Source organism: Marmota flaviventris, chromosome 13 (genome assembly GCF_047511675.1).
Source record: "Marmota flaviventris isolate mMarFla1 chromosome 13, mMarFla1.hap1, whole genome shotgun sequence".
NCBI lineage: Eukaryota > Metazoa > Chordata > Mammalia > Rodentia > Sciuridae > Marmota > Marmota flaviventris.
In genome coordinates, this window is record NC_092510.1 from 29,498,722 (window position 1) to 29,516,569 (window position 17,848).

The window sequence follows — 17,848 nt, forward strand, 5'->3', positions numbered from 1 at the left end:
GATGTTAATTCATGGCTTTTTTTTTTTTTTAAGTACCAGGGATTGAACCCAGGGGCACTTAACCACTGAGCCACATCCCCAGCACTTTCTGTTTGTTTTTTTTTTTTTTTTTTTAAGACAGGATCTCACTAAGTTCCTTAGGGCCTCACTAGGGTGCTGTGGCTGGCATCTAACTTGTGATCTTCCTGCTTCAGCCACATGAGCTGCTGAGATCAGAGAGATGCACCACAACGCTGGGCTATTTTTCACAAGTCTTAACATATCTTTGAGATTTAAGTTGCATTTGGGGGAAAAGAACATAACTAGAAAACCCTCCTCAGCATCTGTTGCAGGACTAAAATACTGCATACAAAAATAACCCCTCTCGGGGGCTCGGGATGTGGCTCAAGTGGTAGCGCGCTGGCCTGGCATGCGTGAGGCACTGGGTTCAATCCTCAGCACCACATAAAAATAAAATAAAGATATTGTGTACACCTAAAATTAAAAAATAAACATTGAAAAACAATAATAACCCCTCTCCACTGTCTCACTATTCTCACAGTGAGTCTCAACATTTAAAAAAATGCAGATCATGACCCACGATCCATAGACAATGAAACTAATTTAGAGACTTTAAAAAAAATTAAATAGAAGCAGAGCCTAGTATACTTAGTAGAAATAATTATGATTATTTGAAATGTTGGAAATGGAAAAAAATAGATATTTATTTTAGAAATATTCATCAAAAATTATGTTGGCATGCTATAAAATGGGCAAATATTAACAATTAATATTTAGAAAAACTAAATGTTGTCTTCACAGAATAAACTACTCAATACAAGAATAAATCTGAAACTCTTATCTAAAGATTTAATGATGATTACAATCTTACTAGAAATTCCAGGCTGGGAATATAGCTTAGTGGTAGAGCACTGGCGTAAAAATAATGAGGTCTTGGGTTCTGTTCAGCACCACAAAAGAGACAAAAAAAAGAAAAGAAAGAAAGAAATAGACCCACTTTGAAAGTTTAATATAAAAGTGCAAGTATCAAAATTCCATGGCACTATCAAAGGCAGCCCCATGGGACTTTTGCAAAAGTAGAACATGCTCTAAATAAAGAGGTGGAAAAGCAGGACCTCTCTGCAACCACTCTGCAGCACAGCTATTGCCTGAGGCAACGCTGCCAGCAAGTTAGTAAACCTTCCTTTCTGTGTAACAGAAATGCACTGAGGTCAAAGAATACCTCCTGCTTCTCTCCTCGTGATGCCACTTCAAGGAAGACAATCCCATGAAGAATTCCATGGTTTCCCAAAGATTACTAGCAATCACGCTATCTCAATATTAAATCTCAGTCTATACCTACAATTTTTACTCTTTAATGATTTGGGGCTTAAAATTCACTGCCTTGAGCTGGGGATATAGCTCATTTGGTAGAGTGCTTGCCTTGCATGCACAAGGCCCTGGGTTCTACTCCCCAGCATCACATACACAAAAAAAATTACAGCCTTGCAATTATCATACAATGGGTATTCTTCCAATACTATATATACATTTATGCTTTCAATTGACTAAAAGGATTTCAATAAATAAAGCACAAAATATCAAATCAGAATATATAAAGTCCACCTTTGAATAAGTTACATTTAGAATATTTACATGTTTTTCCAAATTAATATAAAGATAACAATAAATCAAAATGCCCTGCCTTGTTTGCATTACTGGTGGTACAACTGTGATCAGGCATGAGTGTTCACTCTGTAATCTACAATCCCTGCTTGAGCAGAAATCTTAATGTGTCAAGCATGACACTGAAGTAGAGAATCCTGTTTATGGCCATACTACTCTGAACACACCCAATCTTGTCTGAAGAAGACAATACCCCCTTTGGACAACCAGCCAAAGCTCAACAACAAATTCTAAAAGAAATGTGAGGCTAAGATGAACTTATGCATGTGTGTACATTTATATATGAGGTTATGAAGTAAAATATATTATCTTACTAGAGATCAAGGTCAAAAATGTTTTGAAACTACTGTTCCAGACTGTGTGACCAAATTAGAAATCTGCTACACGGCTCTATGAAGAATAAGTAATCTCCCTCTATTTTGTGAATTTTAGAATACAGCTGGTATATAAAAGCCAATATTCTCCCATCTTCCCCAAAAGCAGCTGGGTACAACCAAGCTTAGAGCTCTCAAGAAAGAAGAAAAGGAAGAGAATTATTTGATCAAAGGAGAATCATTAAAAAAAGTGAATGTACTATATACGTATATTTTTCTCACATTTGTCTAAGAGAATTATTTATACCCTATGGTATTACACAAAAAGTGTCAACACCTTAGAATGTTCTCAGAGTAAGTGAAAGTATTAATATGATTTCCACTAAGCATATTTATTCTATTAAACATGCATGATGAAACAGGATGTTTTCTGCTCAAAAACACAACAGAAGGAGTTTATGTGATGGTATCCAAGAGTCAAGGCCGTCCTTTAGATTCCTAGGGTGAAAGGAAACAGCTGTGCTCTGTTGGACCAACATAGGCCTCCCCTGGGCTTTGTGGATTCCAACGCCAGTAAATGAGGTGGTTAGCTCAGAACAGGCTTCTTGGCTCAGATTTCTGTGTGTCATTCCACAAAAGCCCACTGCTCTTGAAAATAAAAAGAGAGACTATAATCCTTGGAAAGAAAATCACAATATGATTTGGAGCACAGTAATGTCCAAAAGTTGCAGATGTAATGAATAAGTTTCTTCCCACATATTCATATTTTTGGATAAATTAGATTCATTCAATTATACTTGCATACCTAATAGAAAAGACAATGAAAATGACATTATTATCCCTCCTTATTCTAGCACTACTCTTCTTTGCCACCTCCCTATCCAATCCAAAAAGGAAAAGGGGTGGGGGGACTAAAGAATTTAAAATGTGTCTTGATTTCAGCTGCAGGAATGACAGACTCCTTAAAAACAGTAGCCAGTGTGTTTTCTGACAAGAGGGTTCTGTTTATTAACAGTGAGCCTTTCTAATCCTTTTTTTTTTTTTCATTTGCTTATGCTTTTTTAGTGCCTTTCAGCAAACTTGGTTGTTTTTACATCTTGAGAGACCATACCTGCTGGTTATTTTTATTTCTTTTCTTCCATATGAAATACAAGTCCCAAAAGAGCAGGGTTCAAAATTCCAAATGACAAACTCTTTGTCAATCGTGTTTTGACTGACTAAATATTACAGCCACTAAAGACTATTTATCCCAGTATGAAGGGCTTCCAAGACAGTTTAAGGAGACCTCATAGAAGATAGGAGAACACAATTACAGTCCTGGAAATTAAGTAATAATAGTAAGAAGAAGTCTACATTGGTCATCCCATCTTCTGCAAAAAGCAAAATAAGTACAAGGGCTGACCCATAACAACAATACTTGGTTTTGTGTGACCCATGAGAAGAAGAGTTTTACATTTTTAAATAGTACAGGGGAAGGTGAAAAATAATATTTTATAAAATTCAAATTCAAACTGCAGAGTCCATGAAATAAAGTTTGGAGCATAGCAGTTCATTTGGATATTGTCTGCGGCTGTTCCACATTATACAATGGCAGAGTCATGGTTGCAACAGAGACTTTGTGTGGTCCAAAAAGCCTAAAATATTTACTATCTGCCCTTTTACAAAAAAAAAAAAAAAAAAAGAAAGAAAGAAAAATTGTGAAACCCTATCCGATGGTCCCACTTTCCTGTAAGTTACAAGGCAGACAAAGGGAGCATTACTGTACAACATGGGGGAACCTTAGCACCAAGTGTGCCTCCTGCTGACCCCAGAGACCAGCTGGGCCTTGGACTCCTCCTACAGTAACTGAGTGGATGGGAGAACAACTCTATGTGCCAAGACAACAGGCAAAGCATTAACCTGCAGCAATATATTTACTCCTCAAAACCAATCCTTTGATGGAGATCCTTTATGAGCCCTATTTTACAGCTGAGGAAACTGAGGCTAGAGTGAGTGAGAGGTCATTAGTCCAAGTCCACACGACCAGGAAGTGGCAGTAAAGAGGCTGAACCTGAGGTGGTAGGCTCAGGAGACTTGAAGTGAACCCACTTGGACCATGGCTCCCTGGCTCTAGACCCTGTGCTCTGAACACTCTGAACATCCAGAGAGCTGAGGTTTTCATGCTAGATTAAACACATTACTATACGTAAAATATCAGGTGCAGTTTGGGATGTTTAATTAACAATGTTAGCCATTGTTAATTACTATGCCTATTTTTCCTTTGGTGATTGGAACTCAGGGGTATTTTACCACTCAGCTACATCCTAGCCCTTTTTTATTTTTTTATTTTTAGACAGGGTATCCTTAAATTACCAGGGCTGCCCTCAAACTTACATCCTCCTGCCTCAGCCTCCTGAGTTACTGGGATTACAGACATGTGCCACCACATACAGCATTACTATGCATTTTTTATTATTTGGGGCTTACTTCTTGTGTCTTCATCCTCATTGGCAAACACTATTATTGTAACTCTAGTCCTGTATATTAAGGAACTTATCACTTATAATATCCTGGCAGAGATATCTTTTTTTAATATATTTTTTTTAGTTGTTGATGGACCATTATTTATTTATATGTGGTGCTGAGAATCAAACCAAGTGCCTTAGATGACTCCAGCCCCTGGCAGAGATATCTTAATGCTTTTATTAAGCAAACAGAGCACAGTTTCAACATTCTATCTTTTAATGGCTATTGAAGAATGAAATAGGAGTTTAAATTGGTTATTTTTAAATCTATGATCATGAATACAAAATTATTCACAGAAAAAAACCCCAGAAATGTATGAATGTATAAATGTATACATATGCTGGAATACATGTTGTCTTGGTAAAAAATTTTTTAAAAGGTTTATCGCATTCTTTAAAAAAATAGCTTTTGGGGAATATTCTGATGTTTTGCTACTATGTAAAAAAATCTGGTTGTTATATGTATAAAATCAGCCACATAGAACAAAAACATGCATATTAGAAAAACTGCAAGAAAACAACAAAATATTAACAGTTATCTCTGGGTGGTAGAATTATAAGTCACATTTCTTTTTTTTTTTTAATTTCTAAATTGTCTACAATGAATAGGAATTCCATGCACAACAAAGAAAATGTGTTTCTCTTATTGTCCTAGTAAAGGACAACTCAGAAATTATCTGTATTTTATTTATCAGCAGAGTATTATATATTAATATAAGGCCTCTTTTGTTCTCCTTTTCTTCACTTTGCCATGAAAAATAAAAAATGGTAACAAGATAAGCAACTTCAATGCAAAGAACAAGCACAAACCTGAGAATGCATACTACTCCCTAGTGAATTATGGCTACTATAAGCTATGACAGCAATTGACACCTGTCTAAATTTTGTAAAGAGAACAGTAGGTACCCATGCAAAGAGAGGCAGGACAGAGCAGCCCCACAATGATAATACAGAAGTCATGGGGGGGGGGGGGGGGGGTCAGGAAGTCCAAAAACAGCTAGTAGATGAACTTGCCTGAAGCCTGTGATTGAAAATGGTGATTAGGCTGGAGGCGTGAGCATATGCCTCAAACCTTTTTTTTTTTTTAACTTGAACTTTATCTTTTAGCTCTTTTTCAATATTATTTCCACTGGATGAGTATAGCATATCAATTCTAAGTATAGCATATAATTAGAGATGAAGATATATATAATCATTTTTTTCTTTCTTAGAAGAACAGTAACTAAAAAGACTGCATGCTAAACCTATATGTCTACTTTCTCAAACTTGTTTGAGACCCACAAGAAATATTAGTTCACATCAGGACCCAGGAAATACACCACACACACACACATACACACACACACACAGAGTCTCTCTCTGTCTCTCTCATAAAATTCTAAAAGGTTTTACAAAAAATTATTTACCCTTACTTTGAGTGATTCATTCTGATATTTTTGCTCCCCTCCTCCTCTGTCACCTCTCTACCCCACCCCCTTTTTTTCTTACTGGATGCTAGTGATGACTAATTAATTAGATTGACTAAATGCTCTACAACTGGGTCACCATTCACCATTTGAAAATACATCAGGCCAGAACACTTACTACATAAATGTGTATAACCAGTGTTTGTAAACTAAATAAAAAATTCTCAGAGATACATTTCTGGTACTATTAGCAATAATGAAATGTCCTCAAAATATATTTTAAATGACCTTAGTCTTAGCCCTCTATAAAGATACATTCTAATAAGACACTATGATGTTAAAAATGTGCTCATTATTCACAGCAGAACCCCTTTCAAACCTGATATACAAAAGAAAACACAGAGTCTGTAAGAAAAAGGAAAAAGAATCACTAGAGACAGGACTCAGCTGAAGCCAGGTGTTCAAAACTGCCCCCATAGACACAAAAGGCCAAGTCTGTAGCTGATAGTTAATACAAGAATCTGGATGTGTACAAAATAGTAAAAAATCACAAGAAGAAAAGGAGCAAAGAATCAATAATACCTTGAGAAATGAACTTCTCTCTGTTCAGAAAACAAAAGGATTCAAATGTTCTTATGCAGCACAGTCAAAATACTACAAAAGTCCCTATCTCAAAAGACAACAAAACATCACACTTGAATGTTTTGAACAGCCAACAATAAAAAATAAAAAAATAAAAAAAAAAAAAAGACAACAAAACCAAAAAGAGGAAACTGAATACAAAGACGCCCTCTCTAAGAAACTAGCAAGACGTCTCAAGTGTTCCTTTCTCTCAATACCATCCTCTCACTGACATTACAGCCTTTACCCTGAAAACTGTTTCCCTAACCTCTGCCCTCTCAAGTCACAGCAGCACTACCTGGAAGGTTTACATCACGTTCCTAACAGCCACTTTCCTGTCATAACAGTGGTGAGGCTTGCCTGGGGGCCTGGGACACTAAGTTATGATGCCTCCATCCCATGGACAGACCTGGCTGCAGGCTCAGCCCATCAGCCAAGCAGCAAAAGTCCCAGGTGGTGAGTTCCTGCTCTGGGCTGGCTTATCTGAGAGTCAAGATTATTTATGGCAAGGAGGGGCTAGTCAGAACTCAGGAGCTTCTGGAAAGACCCAAAGAATCTAAGTGACTTCCCAAAAGGCCAGGGTAAAATCTTAATCCAAAATATCAAGGTATTTTCCCAAACCAACTCAGATTTGGGGGAAAAAAAAGAAGTGTCCCCAAAAATGGAGTCTTTTAGAAATTTCTCATAGAGTGACCAGGCAGGACAAATGAAAAGCTTGGTTTTGTGGGGTTGTGATTAAAACAGGGTAAATTCCAGGAGCATTAAGGTAAGAATCCCCTTTTTCTCAAGGCCTGGGGTAAGGGGTTGCACCAACCCTAAGAGTCATAAACCTACCCTCAGTGCCTTACCTCTCAGCCACTCCAAAGCCCAAGGCCACCTCCATCCCCCAGGGTGCACTTTGCTCACAGACTGTTGTTTTTTTTTTTGTTTTTTTTTAACACTCTTTTTCACTGATGGATGCTCAGAAGCTCATTTTGTCTTTTTAGGAACATGGGGATGTAGATAGGAAGAAACAGTGAATGGAGATAATGGAATTTGGCCTTAAATTTCTAGGAATGCCCCCAGTCCCCACCCAAGTCCCAGATTCTGCAGTACTATTTGCTGTGTAAAACATGGATGGGGTGACAGTGAAAATAACCTCTCTATCCAGAGGACAGAAGAGGGAAATGTCAGCATTCTCTGGGGCAGTGGCTTGCCATCAATATGCAGTGGTCATCTAAATTGTAGCTTTTCAGAATAAGCCTAGGAATTTGCTCTCCTTCTAAACTCACTGTCCACATGCAGAAGTAAACTACCTTCTGGTCATCTGTCCTAACAAACTGCAGTTCTTTACCTCTGGTTTTAAAGATAATGGAAAATTAACACTCAGGATCATTACAATAATTTTTAACTACAAATAGATTATTTTATTTGAATTCTAAGCCACAACAATAAAATGTATTCCCATTAGTATAATTCTATGTTCTCAAAATTGCCATTATATCAGAATCCCTAGAAACATGTAAATGTTGTTTTGCTGGAGGGTAAAGGAGGTTTTTGGTTTCTTGTGTGGACCAACATAAATGGCACAGCAATAAGTGGAAAGAGAATCATTCTGTTAAGGGAAGACCTGTCATTCCTCCTGTAGAAAGAAGCACCAAAACACTCCTCCCTAGAATCAAATGTGAGAATTTCCTAAAAACAGGATCTGGCCTTGAATCCATGACCGAAACTGTCACTTCCAAAATAAACAGGAAAAAATACAAGATGGCAGCTCTTAAGAAAGCAAGATTCTGAATCATAATTTGCATAAAGAATTAATTTCTAAAAACTAGTAGATAACATATTCCTAGATTACAGGTCTACAGAGTTAATGTTATTGAGTATCAACTTTATACTTTCCAAACATAAAAGTCCTCACTGACTCAATGGTCATTCACAAATGACCACATTTTGCAATCCTCTCATTGGAATCTGTGCATATAGTACCCGACATATTCCTGCAAGGCCACTTCAAGGTTCTCTTTCCCTAGTCAGCTATAAAAATAAAAAACACTGCCTTATGTAGTCAGAGCATAAATGAAATTGGATCAGGCTTAACTATTAATACATTATGCCTCCACTCCAACCTTCGTCTCTCCTTTCCTCTCGGTTTTCTTGTCATAGAAATCTGGACTGATGGAAAGCTGTTGGAGTGTTTTATTTCTTCATGTTTGTATTCACCTGATACTAAACACTGGCAGTAACTGAGAAAAATTAAAAATGCCCCAGATATCTATAAGAAGAAGTGCAAGTTGAAATTATTTAGGAATGTGAGAAGTTGTTTGAAGTAGACTTCATTCAGATTCAGAATAAAATGAAGAAAGTAAGGCCCAAGTAGTCTAGTGATATATCAAGGTCACCTACCAAGGTCATTTGAAACTATGTAATCAGAACTTCATCCCAAAGCTAATGCTTATTTTCCATTACTATAATCAGCCTTCTCCTGTTCAGTGCATGGCTGGAGACTATACTATCCACCTTATTAGATAATTTTTATGCCTAAAGTCCTATCCTTAGAGTCATTCAGTTAAACAGGGAATTCCTTTTCAGAATCTTGTTCATAGCTTATCTTATATTTAATATATTAGGGGAAGGGAGCTACAACAAATCAATGATTAGTTTAAGACTGAAGGTGAATTTGGTCATCAGATAAGAAACAGTAAATTTGTTTTCAGAGCCTATAGAGTTTAGGAGAGAGGAAACCTAGTTTCAGTTGATGTGAGAACACTGGGACCATCCTGGGCAAGCAACTCCCTGGGTACGTGGCCCTAGTATCCTGGGGTGCCATCATCAAAACTCAAATAGCCGGGGCTGGGGATGTGGCTCAAGCGGTAGCGCGCTCGCCTGGCATGCGTGTGGCCCGGGTTCGATCCTCAGCACCACATACAAACAAAGATGTTGTGTCCGCCGATAACTAAAAAATAAATATTAAAATTCTCTAAAAAAATAAAAATAAAAATAAAACTTGTTTGGATGTAAATTGGTACAATCACTTAAAAAAAAAAAAAAAAACTCAAATAGCCAATGGGCATGCCACTGAAGTCTGCCAAATATTGACCTAAAGAGGAAAGCCAGCCCTTACACAGACTACTCAAGAGTAGACAGAGACTCAGAGCAACCACAGGACGACAGCACTTCAGAAAGGCACCAATACTGTTAGCCAAAGGCCCAAACAATATGGACTTGTGTCTAACAATAAAATACAGATAAATGGTAAGAATTAAAGGCAGATGAAATTAAAGGCAGGTGTCCACATGCCAGTCAAGAAGGAGTGCCAGAACAGGTGTCAAAGCATCAGAGATGTTGAGCATGGTGGTACATGCCTGTAATCCCAGCAACCTGGGAAGCCAAGACAGGAAGATCGCAAATTCAAAGCTAGACCTTCAGCAACTTAGCAAGACCCTTCCTTAAAATAAAAACTAAAAAGGACTGGGGGTGTGGCTCAGTGGTAAAGCACACCTGGGTTCAATCTCTAGTGCAAAAAAAACAAAACAAAACATCAGAGACCCCATTCCAAACACGAACCAGAAAATAGGGAAAAGCCAGTTGTGAAAAACAGAGCTTCTAAGAAGCCAGTAGCAAATCCTGGGGACCCTAAAGGCCCCCAAAGGAATCCTAGAGTTGCAATATTTAAGCACACAATTGGTCCACAAGAGTGGGAGGACATTAGGCAAGAACCAGAAGCCCTATCAAATGGAAGGTTCCCAGAAAGAGGAAGTGAGATGTCGCCATAAGCAGCATCTCCTACTTTACATTCCAGCTTAAAGGTTCCAGTGAGTGCTGCCTTGGGTGATGTAGATTTAGAACCAAAATGCAGAGGAGTAGAACAGGATTTATTCTCCAGCAGAAAAATAAGGCTGAACAATTTTAAGGTTGGCACACACAATTCAGTGTACTAACTTTGGATTTCTGTTGCAATGTTTCACAGCCAATATTCTTGGCTGAAAAATATGAGAACACCTTCTATTCAAGTCCTCCCAAAGCTATACTGACTAATCAACAGGCCCCCAATAAACAAAGAGCACATGCTAACCCAGAGATCTGTAACCTCAGCCAGTAACATGTCAAAGACAGTCACAAGAGTCTGGTTTTCAAGCAAAGACAGCTGAGACTCTGGAATCGTCCAAATATGGAGTCAGAGATACCTGTCAACTGTGCTAAAAGACATAAGGGGCTTCTCTCAGCCAACCACCTCACTTCACACTCAGAAAGCTGGGACTTGGAAGGATTTTCCTCCAATGATGGCTTTAGTCAGGAGAATTCCAGGAGACACTCAGCCACTCCAAAATAACCTCCAGGTTGAAGAGATTTCTTGACTTATAGGAGTAAGTTGATTTAAGTCCTGCATGGGGAGAAGGGAATCCTGAAATGGAATCCATGAGTTTTCCAGGAGCAGGCAAAATCCCTAGTATATCCGGTTATCAGAAAGACCTTTTTTATGGGGCCTTCAGCTCTTGTAAAGGGCCTGAGCTAATCCCTCTAGCATGAACAGGAATAGTATTGGTTGCAGGGTGTTCTTTATTCTGAATCTGAATTGCCCACCAACTCCCGAGAAATCAGAAGCATGAGGAAGAAAAAGATCCACAGTAAGTGCATTCTTGGCTCCCAAGACTATACAACCAGAGTCGCTTTTCAAATTCTAAGGGATGCTAAAGTTTTAAAATCCCATGCCAACTGAGCTACACAAATATTCTTCCTCAACTCCTGCCCCAAGAGTAAGATGAAAAATTTGCCTTATAATTTTCAAAAAGTCCTATAGATGTTCAAACATAAAGTGGGACATGACTAGCAAGAATAAAAAGGTGGTGGCAGCAGATGCACCAGTAATTTGTTTAGTGATTTGAAGCTGCTAACTCTCTTTAACCAGGGGCTGCAAACTAACCCACAGCTATTACCATTGACAAACAGATATGCAGATGCATCTGCAAAAAAGACTGGCAGGTATACATTTAAATTATTGCTTTCTGTGCAGAGTAAGATCATGACCCACAAACTGTTACATTAGATAAATGGCTTTCTCTTTATTTCAGAAAAATTAATTCTCCAGTTTGCAGTTCTGTGTGTGCACTGAGTTTTCATGGCTTCTCAGAGAGAACCTCAGCACTTTTGCAGTCAAATGTGGATAAGAGAATATATTTATTTCATTTCTACTTTAGTCAAATGAACTACACAAATATTCCCCCTTTGTTGCTCAGCAAACTTACTCAGCATTCAAGACCTGCTTCAATGACCCTTCTTCTGTGATACCTTCTCATCCTCCCCAAGCTCCCTGCCCTATGCGTCCCAGTCCTCTGATTCACACTTGGATAATATCTCCAATCAAATGTGTTAAGATTTTTCCGCTGAAAGCATGCTCATTTTTGTAAGGAAGGTAAACTGATATGAACAATTTAGAAATGTCTATGAAAATGCCAGTGCACATACCCTCTGACCCAACAAATCCCACTGCAAGGGCTTTATTTATTTTTTGTTATTACAAAGTTACAATAGCCTTATTTTGCAAACAGCTTTGTTTTGCAATACTGTAGTAACAAAAGATTGGAAACAATCTAAATGTACATTAATAGTGGTCTGGTTAAATGAGTACAATGGTCACTCATCATAAGAATGAAGTCATCCAGACTTTGGGGATAGTACCAGAAGATCTTAGAAATGACTATCTCCCAAATTAACAAGTGAATTGCAATTCCAACACACGGAATGTAGCCTTTGAATTACCTCTATAAAAGCCCCCTGTTCCTGCTAATGAACAGAATCACAGCCTTTGGGACAGTAATCCCTATGTTTCTCCTTTGCTACCAAAGCAATAAACCTTCTTTTTCCTTTCAGTCCAAAAAAAAAAAATAATAATAATACAATGGGATACCACGCAGAACCAGAAAGCCCTATTGGTACAAAATTTTTTTCCAAACTCTTAATTTGTTTGATAGAATATCTTGACTTAATATTAAGTTCACTTAACTTTAGCCTACTAAAAGTTGTCTCTCATCTTTTCTTTTTTTTTTTTTTTTTTTTGGATATCTTCCCCCGTGTATTAACTGAGTGAGGACAACTTATTCAGCATCAGGTATAAGAGGAATATTGGTAAATTTCACCACATTGATCACACGATAGTCAAGCCCTGAGAATGACGGAAATGCAAGAGAAATGGAACCACCACCATTTCCAGAAAAAAGAGTGCAGAGCAGAGCAACACAGCCTCAGGTCTTTGCTACTTTGTAGTAAAGCTACAGAGCCCAGCCAAAACAATCTCTCCCCTGCTTCAAACAGACTTTTTATTGTGTATCAAAACATTTTTATGTATCCGTTATTCATAAACGTTCAGTGGCTGTGCAGTTATAAGGAAATGCAAGATTGGTCTAGTCTTACAAAATGCACAGACTAATACTGATCAGATAAAAGAACAGTCATACAAAGCAACTACCAATAATACAACTGTATATGTTAATAAAATTGGTTGTCCAACCTGAGTGGGTCCAACCCACAGGTGTCTCTACCTAAAATGCATAGACTCAAGTAAAGTTTATGTTCTATTCCTGGGTAACACTAATCACAGTAGCTTTAAGACTGTAAGTGGTTTACTTAACCTTACTAAGTATTGCTTTATTCATAAAACTGGGAAATTAGGACTCATCTCAGAGGAAAGTCAGCATAACTAAGGAAGACAGACCATATTAAGTGCTTGATGCAGTGCCTGAAACAGGACCATGTAAATGACAACTATTATTATCTTTGTCATCCTCATCCTGGAATTTTCTAGATGCTCTTCTTAGAATTTATTCTGACATCAGGTATAAATGGAGCATGGCATTTACAAAAGAATAATTCATGTGTATATTTCAAAGTCAACCCTATTCTCTCCCCTTTTATTAATTTATTTATTTGGGGGAAGGACACTACACAGAGGTTCAGATTATTTTAGATGATGACCTTCTTCTCTCAAAACTGCTATTTAAATAACATATTGTATTATCTTTGATGTTTTTCCGACGGAAAAACCCAGGATATTGACATTTGCTTCTTCTAAGTTCCATGAACTTATTTCCACAAGACACATGAAATATTTATGTTGCTTTACTTTCACAAACAAAATCAATAAGCCATTTGAAAGAAATGGCCAGGATCAGACATCAGGTTTCCAACTACAATGGATTGTTATAAAACCCACCTAGAATAAGATGATTTGAAAGTCCAACTGCCATTCAATATCCTTTGCCTATCTATATATCAAGTCCCAGAATTAAGTCTTTAATATGTTCTTTGTAGGAACAAAAGTCTTGTCTTCTCCACTCTGACAGCCAGGTAGGTTCACCCCAACTGAAGTTCAAGGCTCCTAAGAGTGGCTGAAAACATCATAAATGCTCTGGGTGTAAAAGTGAGTGGTTGCATTGATTTGGAAGAAGGAAAGAAGGGTTCCATAAAGAATGATCTGAATACCGTGACCCATCTCAGCAGACAGATTTACATGGTGGCACATCTAAATTAGAGAGGAGAGTTTCCATGACAAATTTGGAATAACCAAAAGTGATCCTACAGAAAAACGAGTAAGCAAGGCACCAACCATCAAGCTGTGAAAGAATTGCTATTTAGAGCAGAATATAGGCAATACATATTGAACAGATTCTCGGAACACACAACAACTATAGCAAGACATTTAAAACTGAAGCTAAAACACCATTCTGAAGATACTTGTTTTCATTTTCTTTTTTAAATGAAATGGATTTGAAGAAGAAAACTTAAGAGACTATTCAAGCAAATATAAACAATGATTATCACTAGATGTAGGGATGATTTTTTTATTTTAATTAAGTTTACTTATTGTTTATGTATACCTTACTTGCCATATTTTCTATAATAGAAAATACGTTATTTTATTTCTAATTACAAGATTTTTTTAAAAAATGAGTGAGATTAGTCATCCAATTATAAATATGGGGTGATCTAGCATAATATACATATGTATAAATACATATACAAAGTGCACAGACTAATACTGATCAGATAAAAGAACAATCATACCAAGCAACTACCAATAATACAACTGCATACGTTAATAAAATCGGTTGTCCAACCTGCGTGGGGGTTGTCCAACCCTCAATTGACTCAAGATCCTCACGGATGAGACCTTACCTTATTGTTCCTTGGAACCCCAATGTCCAATACAGAGCCTAAAATATAAGCTACATTTACTAAAAAACATTTAGCAAAAAAAATTCTGGATATAGCCAAAAATGCAAACAAGCTGAAACTTTATATATCCTCAGGATAGTGATAAGTAGCATCTTCCATCCACATCTACTTAGGACTCACCTGGGCAGCCTCCTTCTGTGAATAGTCCCTTGCTGGGCACATGCTGATATCCTGAAAGATGCACTAACCCACATTATAGCTTAATGTACCTTGCTATTCAAATCTTCCAGTAAGTTCCTTGTCCCCTCCTCTAGCTCCTCTTTCAGTATTGTTTATTGGGTTGAGTCATGTTGTTTTGCCAGGATCTTGCTCTAAAAGAACCTTAAGAAATATCACTATGATCGTCCCTCTTGTATTTCTCATTAAAATGTCCTGTCAACTCCAACACTGTAAGAGAACCCATGGGGAAATTTTGTTTCAGATCTTGGTGCCATTAAAATAACTATTTCTCAGAGGAGGTAACACATTTTAATTTTATGAGCACTAGGGATCTTGTAATTGGTCTTTTATCTCTCTGCTTGAAGCAGAGAACCAAATCTACAGCCCTCCTTCCATAAATTTGTAGGTCCTTAGGATGCACTTGTCTTTAAGCTAACTTTGCATTTCTTCTTATTATTCTTTTCTCCCTCTACATAATCTTTATCTTTTTTTTTCCTTTCTCAGATACTGTATGTTTTTAGAAGTCCTTCTGGGATGAGGTAGGGTATTAAAAAAAACCAATAAACCAAAAATTAAACATACCCTCACCAATTCCAAGCTTACTTTGAACACACTGACCCATGTACCTTGCCTACAAAGACAAGAAAGTAAAGTGCAGCACCATTCTTCTTGCTCTACCAACCAAGGTGTGACTATTATGTACACTATGACAACAGAGTCTGAATGAAGACTAGAAACCCCTTCCTCTCCTACTTTCTGCCCACCACCTCCAAAATGCACATGACCATTCATGATTAGTGCACTATTACACCTGTAATCCAAATACTCAGGAGGCAGGAGAATCACAAGTTCAAGGACAGCCTCAACAACTTATGGAGACCCTGTCTCAAAATAAAAACTACTAAAAAGGACCCAGGATAAAGCACCTCTGAGTTCAGTCCCCAGTACCTCCCCCCAAAACTACTAAACCAACAAGCCAATTTCAATGTTAACTTTATTTATGTTTGGATCTCATTTATAAATTAGTGCAGAGTCAAAGTACTCCCTACACAAGTCATGTTGACCATGTACCTTCTAATTTGTTGAGGAAAAGAAGAAAGTAATGATGTCAGATAACAACAACAACAACAACAACAACAAAAAGGTTTCTGGAGTGCATCCCCAATGGGTAGCACACTAAACCACACCCAGGTATACATGAATACACAAGTATGCATTCACACAACACAAGCATATTTCAATCTAAGGCCCTCTAGATGCAGCACAGACTCCAATATGTAGGAAGGGATGAAAATCCTCCAAGAATTGGTCCTTCGGACATTCTTTTTAAAAAAAGTACTTTATTCAGCTATCAAAAAACAACTCTGCTTTGTTGGATACTTGAGGTCCTAATTTACATCTGAGTTTGGAAAGCTGCCACCTCATACATATGCACTTAAAATGCAAATTTCGCATCAGATTCCATATCAATACAGCGCAGAGCCCAACTCTAGCCACACCTCATCTTAGCTCAGGGCAAAGCCAATCTCAGCAACTTCTCCACCTGTAACAGGACAAAATCCAAGTCCTCAGTGAAAGACAATTTAAATATGTGAGGATGTGCATTATTTTCAAATACTGGGACTTGATCCTGCCACTGTACAAACATAAAGAAAGAAAACTGGAAAATTATTAAAGTTGCAGTGCTTGACTAAAGTTCAGAAAAATGGAGAAAAAAATTAGTCGCTGAAACTCTATCACTTGCAACGAAAGACACTTTCAAATTTGATATAAATAGGTTAATTTCAGCCTTTCCAATACCGAAGTTACACAAGATTACAAGTGGGGGAAAAAACCTGAGAATTCGTCAGAGTGAATGAATGCCTATTACCGTAATGAACTGAAATGCACGGGTCCCTTTAAATGCGCTTGTTTCTCCGTATCACAGAAAAATATTCGAAGGGCAGAGTAAAAAAAAAAAAAAAAAAAAAATGAACAAGGACTATCAGCCAAGAAAACTTCTTTGAGGAACTTTGCGCTCTCACCGGTCTACAGTTTAGCACGCCAAAATCATTGGGGGAGCAGAGGCAAAGGACAAGCATTGCACGGTAAAGTGACACTTCGAAAAAGTAACAGCCCAATTACTCTTGTAGCAGCCTAAGTTCTTCCTTTCCAAAGCACGAGTATAGATTTTTTTTTTTTTTTTTTTTACATGCTCTTCCCAAGATCCCGAGGTCAATTTCAAACACTGCTCCTCTGAAAAGTCACAAAGGAGGCTCGCTCACCCAACCCCACCCTGCAAACAGCACACTTCCCGTTCGTTCAGGCCGGTCAAGAACTCCAACTTGACAGTGACACACACTGAGAAAGAGGAAGTGGCTAAAGACCATTTCAAGACATACTTATTTTTCAGACATATCGATGGCTCTGTCTTGCCGGAAAGCTTCAATGGGATGTTGCCATCACACACTCTGGGAAGTTGGAGCGAATGATAAAAAAGATTGCAAAACCGAGGGCAACTCCTTTGAAATATATACAAATTTTTAAATCCTCGAAATCTTCTTGCTTTCTAGTGACTCCTCCCCTGTAGTGAACGCAACAAAGCTAGGAGCTTCCCTCCTGGTGGGTCCGATCTCGAAAGCGAGGCTCGGGGCCGGGTAGGTGGGTGGTCAGCCCTGCCAAGTGGCAGAGGGAGCGCCGGGCACCAAGGCAGCCAGGCACCGGCGAGCGCCTCTCTTACCTGGTTTGACTGGTTTTGGAGGCGGCTTCGACATCTCGCTTCTTTGAGCGGCTAAACCTAAAGACCGCGCACGAAGAGCCAACCGATCGCCCGGTCAGCCGGCACCCCAGGCGACCCACAGTTTCTTTCTGTCTGACCGGCAGTCCTGCGCCTCCGAGGACCTGCGCCCACCCTTTGCTACGAGAAGAGCGGACGCAGGCAGAGCAGCTCAGCAGAGTGCTCGCCCCGCCCCGCGGCCGCCGAAGCCGT

At 38.3% G+C, this 17,848-nt stretch overlaps 1 protein-coding gene across 1 annotated transcript in view; it reads right to left on the minus strand.

Moving 5' to 3' along the window:
* Positions 1–17,840, minus strand: part of Ostf1 (osteoclast stimulating factor 1) — a 53,304-nt gene extending 35,464 nt beyond the window's left edge. Inside the window, exon 1 of the mRNA XM_027940072.2 lies at positions 17,600–17,840. Coding sequence (XP_027795873.1) covers positions 17,600–17,633 — 34 coding nt within the window. The 5' untranslated portion in view covers positions 17,634–17,840. The remainder of the gene's footprint in view (positions 1–17,599) is intronic.
* Positions 17,841–17,848: the final 8 nt, after the last annotated feature.